Source organism: Miniopterus natalensis, chromosome 2 (genome assembly GCF_054644295.1).
Source record: "Miniopterus natalensis isolate mMinNat1 chromosome 2, mMinNat1.hap1, whole genome shotgun sequence".
In the NCBI taxonomy this organism is placed as follows: Eukaryota; Metazoa; Chordata; class Mammalia; order Chiroptera; family Miniopteridae; genus Miniopterus; species Miniopterus natalensis.
In genome coordinates, this window is record NC_142082.1 from 142,536,243 (window position 1) to 142,543,931 (window position 7,689).

The 7,689-nt window shown below is 55.5% G+C and overlaps 1 protein-coding gene across 1 annotated transcript; it reads right to left on the reverse strand.

The window, feature by feature from the left end:
- Positions 1-2,089: 2,089 nt before the first annotated feature.
- Positions 2,090-6,924, reverse strand: AQP2 (aquaporin 2). Its single transcript, XM_087813923.1, has 4 exons — positions 6,452-6,924; positions 3,402-3,566; positions 2,954-3,034; positions 2,090-2,299 (listed from the first exon to the last, which is right to left on the reverse strand). The coding sequence occupies exons 1-4, from the start codon at positions 6,809-6,811 to the stop codon at positions 2,090-2,092; spliced, it is 816 nt and encodes a 271-aa protein (XP_087670049.1). The 5' UTR covers positions 6,812-6,924.
- Between the last annotated feature and the right edge of the window lie 765 nt (positions 6,925-7,689).

Consider the following 7,689-nt stretch of genomic DNA (forward strand, 5'->3'; position numbering starts at 1 on the left):
GCTGTCTTTGAAATTCCAGAGCAAGGACACTCAGCTATGAGGAGTACAGCCTTGGAGGTCACTTTGGTCTCTGACTCGACCCCTCCTCCAGTAGTGAGGCCAGGCGGCTGTCACCAGCTCTCCAGGGAGTTTGGGAGAATCATCTCCATAGCACCTATGACCCAGGGCAGCCTTTTTCTGACCCCAAAGAGAGCTCTGGTCAAGGAAGACAAAAATGACAGATGCAGAGGTGGGCACCATTACAGAAATGCTCCTTGTACTCAGTCCATCTCTGAAGAGAGAGGAGGGCAGGAAGGGGCTGGAGGCTCCAGGGCACAGTGGGTGCTTGGTGCAGTGTGGGACAGATATAGACAAAAGCCTTGAAAACATGAAGGCAACAGAGAGCATGCAGAAGGGGCTCAGGGTATGATTCTTAGGTTAGCTATGCAGCAGGCTGGAGTGGGAGGAGCGAATGGATGGTTTGGGTGGTGGGAGGAAAGGAAGGAGAGGTCAGGGTGCACTCAGATCAGTAGAGGTTAAAAGGCTGGACCAAGCCTCTCTCCCACCTGCACCTTGGGGTTCCCAGGGCTCTCCTTTGCTCTGACTACCAACTAAAGGAGGTAAAAGAGGAGGAGGGTCAGACTCCTTCTTTATTTTAGCTGCAGGAGGCAGAAATAATGAAATGATTTCAATAATGAGTGAAAATGGTATGAGGAATTGCAGTTCACACAGCATCTTTACATGCATCATCTCACTTAACCCCAGTTAATCTCATTTGAGAGCCAATGCACTGGCCTAGAAAGTTAGAAGCCCAGGCTCTAGACACAGACCTGCCTCTGCCTGGACAAGTCATTTCCCTTCTCTGGTTCTGAGAGTGCTAGGCTGCTCTCTCCACAACTGTCCTGCGGTGGGGGATGGAAGGAAGGGACCACTGGGGCTGAAGAAGGGAGGAGAGCTTCCTGGGGACGAACAGCTGCTGCTTGGGGAGGGGGACCTGCGGTGGGATGGGTGATGGAGGGCTATTGCCTGGTGCCTGTGGTTTCGTGCCTAAGTGCCTTGCCCAGCCAGCCGTAGATGTGTGCAGGATGAGAGAGCTCATTTGCAAAATGAAGTGTCTCCTTTCAAGAAGTGTCTAATTGCAAATTCCCCCCTCTCCCAAGACAAAAGCCAGGGGCCCACAAAAAGCTTTTGATTTCTCTGTCACAGTGGTAGGCTAATCTCTAGGTCTGGGGTCACCTGCACACACCTGCTTTCTCCCTTGGAGAGATCCACCCTCAGGGCAGAAAGGAGGTCCTTGGCCTCCCAATTTTCCTTTTTTCCAGAGGCCACTTCTGAGGGAGCCGGTCTCTGGTTGATACCTCTCTGCCTCTAGCAATGGGTCTTGACAAGTCTTGTGGCCCAGTGCTGCAGCTTGGGGGAATTTTCCAGGAGCGGCTCTTACAACTCCTGGGGACCATCACTGGCAAGGACTCATCCACTGCAGAGGAAGTGGATTTATTGCAGCGGGGGAGGAAGGGGTCAAGGGGGAAGTGAGAGGCCGCCAGCCATTGCACACTTGCACCACCACGGGCACACCTGCTCACACTCAGGAGCATGCACAACCCTGCATCTGGGGACAGAGAGGCACTCGAGAATGAACACACACTTGCACACTAGCAAAATCCCATTCCCAGACACCCCAAGGCGGGGGTCTGTATACTTCCCCCCTCAACCCCACCCACTACTGGGGGCAGGTTCTCCAGAATCTTCCCCCGCCCGCTCACCGGCCCTCCTTTCCCAGCTCGGTCCCCAAGTCCCCAGCTCCCTGCAAGAAGCTAGAGGGTCGACTACTCTCCAGCCGGCAGTCTCTAGACAGGGGTCTGGCAGGCTGTCCACTACCCCCGCAGCCCCGGCGAGGCCATGCGCGTCCTGGAAGCAGCTACTCTGCCGTGGGGGCCAACTTTGGACCCCGGGAGGCGAGGGGCGCGGCGGGGTGGGTGGGCCCTTCTTTTTGGGCAGGGGCCGATGGGGGGGCGGCGGGTGCCCCCGGAGCCCAGGCACGACCTGGGCCCGCAGGCGGCCGCTCTGAGCTCCCCGAGCCTGGGGTGCGGCCGTGGGGCCGGTCGGGCGCCTAGGCCTTGCTGCCCCGCGGGACGCTCTGCGGCGAGTGCAGCTCCACCGACTGCCGCCGCCGCACCTCGCGCTCCTCCCAGTCGGCGTCGGGCTCCAGCCCCTTGAGCACGGCCAGGCGCTCCGACAGGCTCTTGGGGGACGGGAACAGGACGTAGTTGTAGAGGAGGGAGCCCAAGATGGCGCCGACCAGGGGTCCGATCCAGAAGACCTGTGGGAGCGGGAGGGCGGCTGGCAGGGCGCGCGGGGTGCGGGCAGCGGGGCGCCCCCCCCCCCCCCCCCAGTGCGGGCTCCGCGGCTCCCCGCGCGCCGGGCCGGGACCTGCCCCTCTCCCGCCTCGCGTGGAGACGGGGCCTCGCACGGTTATAAAGTGCGTATCTTGTAATTGAAATGACTTGTGAGTTGGTTAAGGGTGCGAATTCCCAAGCCGACCGTGTGCGTGAACTTGGACACGTTATTTACCGTCTCTTTTCATTATAATACTTACCGCCTAGGCTTGTTGTGAAAACTAAACGAGTTAATATTTGCAAAGCACTTAGAAAAGGACCTGGCACATACAGCACTAGTAAAGTGCTAAATAAAAATACGTGTGAACATAAATATTGCCGTTTTTCGAGGTCGAAGGCACTGAGTGATGTGTTTTACATCAGTAGCCTCACCTAATCCTCCCCAGAAGCCAGCGAGGCCAGAACTGCGAATCTCCTCACCCACAGGCGGGGACACTGAGTCTGTCCGCAGCAGGCCCGCAGGGTGGGACCCCGGGGCCCAGGAGGGTTTGCTGGGCCCCCACCCCACTCTGCTCCAGCCCTCGCTGAGAAGGGCTTCTGGGGGAGGGGAGGAAAAGCAGGGAGGTTTCATGCATTACCCAGTGATCATCAAATTTGCCGGTGACAACGGCTGGAGCCAGGGAGCGGGCAGGATTCATGGAGCAGCCAGTGTAGTGGATCTACAATGGGAGGCAGGAGTGAGGGAGAGAAGGGAGGGGGGACTGGGCGGGGAGTCCCTGCCCCCCTCTCCAGGGCTTGACCTCAACCTAAAGGAAGTCCGCACCACCGGCAACTAAGTTCATGTTATATTTACAGGGCTCTATTCCTTTGTGGCTGGAGTGATACTGTCCTTTTCAGGTATCTGGCAGTCAAACCCTCTGGGTTGTGTCTGTCCCTCTTGGGAATCTGTATCTGTCCCTCTGGGGACCTTTGTGTGTGCCATTTTGGGTGACTCTGTGTATCTGTCTCTAGAGTGGTCTGTGGGTCTGTTTCTTTGGGGGAAAGTCTGTGTGTCTGGCGAGGCTGGAACCAGTGGCCATGACCTACCCCAAGGAGGTGACCCAGGGCCACAGATAAGCCAATGGATAGGGCAGGGGTGCCCAGGTTGTCTCCACGACGCTCATCTGTAGAGGCAAAGATGCAGAGCACCAGCTGCAGGGTCAGGAAAAGCTCCACAGTAACGGCCTGGCCACCTGTTGTGTTGTTGTTGAGCTGGGGACAGAGAGGAGGAAACAGTGAACATGCTCCCAGCACTGGCTCCATCTTCCTGCCCACCTGCAGTCAAGATTCCAGAGAGGCTTCTGGGCTGGCTGGCAGCCAGACACGTTAGTCCAAACCACTGATGGCTTCTTCCTGGGCCAGTGGCTCAAAGGCAGAGGGATGGACCCAGAGACTGCCAGTGATTCCCCAGCCAGAGGTAGGAAAAATGACTCCATAGCCCATTAGATTTTATCTGCCTACCATGTGAGTGGAAAATTATGCTGAGTTCAGAATTTCTGTTTCTTGAAGAGCAAGAAGAGAAGGGGTTTTGAATACAGCAGGAAGCTTTAGACCAGGTAACAGGAAGGCCTTCCTCTCTCCCTATTCCATAAGATAATGGTATAACCAGGGCCCTATCGTCTTTCTTCTTGTGGTCAAAGGACTCCCAGAAACAGGGACTTGGGCCTGGGGATGGTCCTAGCGCATACCCTTCCCCCACAAGTCTAGCATGTGACTCTTTCTTCTAACCTTTGCCTGTTCTCCTTGACTTTGCCTGTTCCCCACTGCTTTTCAGGCCTCAATTTTGCCCTGTGGATTTGCTCCCTGCAAAGGAGGCTGAGGTAGGGGTGTAGAAGCCCTACATTATGATGCCTCCATACCCATGTGGGGTGCCCACGGTCCCAGTGGACCCTGCCTTGGATAATGAGAGAACTTGGGGCCAAGCAAAGAGGTAATTTCATAATTGGACCACACCCAGGACTGGATTTCTCTCTGGGTTTTGTCATTTTGTGCCTTACACCCTGCCCTCTGGGGCTGGGCTCTGAACTGGGTGGAGTTGTGACAGCACTCACCTCCCATGCTCTTTCTTCAGGCCCTGAACCCCCACCCTTGGGTGCTAGCCATTGGGCTGTCACTCTTGGGTCTCTCTAGGGTCTAATCTCAATCCCCTGTGATCCAATGTCAGAGCCTCTAGTGGAGAACAGTGAAAAGAGCTTTGAAGGCAGACACTTTGGAAGCCTCTGACTTACCATGGGCCTTGTTTACTTCAGTCTCAGTTTGTCCTTCTCTAAAATAGGGATAACAAAATTCTGGAGGCCTGTGTGAGGACTGGAAATGACAAGGGCAGAGCCCTAGCCCTGTTCTTGCTGGTAAATGGTTGCTCTGGGACAGTGTGGATGTGGGTTTGGTGTCAGATCTCTGGGTCCATTTCCAGGTGCTGACACTTACTGGTTTGACTTGAATCAGTTGAACGCTGCGCCTAAATTTTTACCACTCATGGTAGAGGGATCACAGAATTCACCTTACAGCATTATACAGAGTGAGATGATGGCTGGCCTGGCACAAAGCAGGTACCCATCAATGGTAACGTCCTGGTGGCCAACTGGCCTTTCTAGGGAGCTCAGAAAACACCTGGGACAACCTTAAGGTCATCTGGTTCCCTCTAGCTTCAGGGTAATTCAGCCCCACTGCTGCCCCTTCCAGCCAGCAGGGTTCTTAGTTCCTCAAGATAGTAAATGCTGACTATGAGGGGTTCAGTCAACTGTGAAATGATGGAGGAGCAGGACTGAGAGTCCCCATGTCCTCTTAGCAATCCCATTGCCCTGCTATTAGAGGAGATCCCCCAGTCACATGCTGAGACTTTCTTGACCGTGTTCTCAGGAAGTTCCTCTTTCGGTCTAACTGAACCTCTCCTTGTTGCCAGCTAAACTAATTTTGTCCTTGATGAAAATGGTCACACTCTTCAGTTTGTCCTGTGCCATGGTCACTCTAACCTTTTCTCAGTCTTGAGCCCCCAGCCTCATTACGTTTTCCATTTGGAAGAAGAGAGAAGTACCCAATTGGGATACCTCTGCCCTTTGTATGAGAAAGGGCCGCCCATGCAGAGGAGAGGGTGGCCACAGAGACTGTGCAGGGCTCTTCAGAGAAACCAGAGCTCTTATCTAGTGGCTCAGGGACAGAGCAGGCCAAGATATGCAGGAAACTAAGACACGAAAGAGGCACTTGCTGTCTGGGCTTGGATGGGGGGTGGAGTGAGGATTCTGCTGAAGGGGCACAGACCCATGAGAGGGGAGGGTGGGAGCATGGAGGGGGGCTGCAGCATCGCCCTCAGCTCCCAAAGCACCCAAGGTGCCCGGTTAGCCACTGTTCATAAAATCAGCATTTAGCTCACGTGCTCCAGGGTCTGGAGAGACATTGCCCCTTCAGCTTTCCCCTGGGCTCTGGTACTTTCTTTGGTATTGACACACTGTAGAACTTTTGGCCTGTACCTCCCTCCTCTGAGCCTCAGTTTCCTTGTTTGCAAAACAAGGCTTAGGTGATGGATCAGGTCGAAAGATCATGGGTTTTGCAGTCAAGCCTGGGTTTGAAGTCTGGCTCTGGCACTTTCCCTCTCAGCCATAGTTTCCGTATTCTTAAGAAAGGATTTACCCATCTCTACTTCACAGGGCTGTTGCGAGATTTCAACTGGAGGATTGTGAGCAGCCCCTACCATGAGGCCTACACACAGTACATGCTGAAGAAAAGTTGGGTCCTTCTTCCCTCTAGAAGACCCTCGGGGCTCACATTCTGAGGTTCCTCCCAGCTCAGAAAGCACGTCTACCTTGGGACCCTGTCCTCGGCTGCGTTCTAGCCCAGTTCTCACTGTAATGCAGGCGTCTTCCTCCATGAGGAGGGGCAGAAGGTACCAGCAGAACCGTGGGTATCTGCTTCAGCTCCGGCACTATTGCGCCTTCCCGCCCTGGTTCTACTATGGCAGCCGTGTACCTGGTTCCAGCACCTCTACGCACCACCCCTGCAGCCTCCCTCCATCTCTCTCTCCCCACCCAGACCCTCACCCAGACCTGTTCCCTCCCATCTCATCTGCCCCTTGTGGAAGAGATGAAGCTCCAGCTACTCACTGCATTGATAGCCAGGTCCCCTCGGATGTCTGCTGGTGTAATCTCATGGAGCAGAGCAGCTCCTGCCACGGCCCCCAGCAGCTGGGCAGCCACGTAGAAGGCAGCTCGGAGAAAGGAGACGTGGCAGCCCACCAGGCAGGCCACAGTCACCGCAGGGTTGATGTGGGCGCCGCTGACGTGGCCCAGGGCCTGCACCAAGGTGCCAATAGCCAAGCCGAAGGCCATGGCGATCTCCAGCACAGAGGGCAGGGCCCGAGGCCAGTTGAGGGCTGAGCCCAGGCCAAAGAAGACAAAAATGAGTGTGGCCAGGAACTCTGCAAACACGGCCCTGGAGAAGGCTATGGACCGGAGTTCCCACATGCTGTGGAGACTTTCGTGGCTGGCCCAGCTGTATCAGGGGCAGGAGGCTGTGGCTGTCTCCCTCTCTCCCTCCCTCTCTCTCAGGGTTTCTGGGGAGGCTGGGTCATGGGCATTTACAGGATCCTTCCATCCTCCACTTGGACACGTGGGGCGGAGGTGGAGTTTAGACCAATACCTCGTCTCCTCTCTGGCTACCCCCTGCCCCCACTCCCCACCCCTGCCCACCACATGCCTATCACCCCATCTTGGCCTTCACAGCTGACTAATGTTCCCCATTAATAGCTCCAGATAAGGACTGACGTCCCCCGGTTTTCCGTGTTTGTCCCCTCCGTTACCCCAGGGCTGTTGCCCCAGGGCCTCCCCAGGCCCCCATAGGCTCTGTGTTGGGGATTCTGTAGATTTGTCAAAACCCGTCTCTCTGACACAAACTGTTGGCCAAGGCAGGGGCAACAGCTCACCCAAAACTGACCAGGGGAGAGGATGCCAACGCTACCCCTTCTATTGACTGGGAAGCTTTCCCTGCTGTCTGACCTCCAGTTGTTTCTTCTTGAAGGGGAAGGAAAACAACTGGTTGGTTGTGAAATGAACCTTCCAAGGCACAAAGGTTTTGTCTCTTCTGTGCTTGTTTTCTTACAGTCAGTCACCCACAAGTTATTAAGCTGCACCACTCCCTGGAACCCCAGCCAAACAGCGGCTCCCACAGCCTAGAGACAGGGAGTTTCAGTGGCATTGGGACCCTGGCCCTGGGTGATGGAGTCAACCTGGGGTTGACGGAGCCACCTGCAGGCTTCCATTCTAGCAGCACCCCCGTCCATCTTTGTGAGCCGCTTCTCGTTCATCTCTGTAAAAAGGGGATTATAACTACCTTATTGGATAGC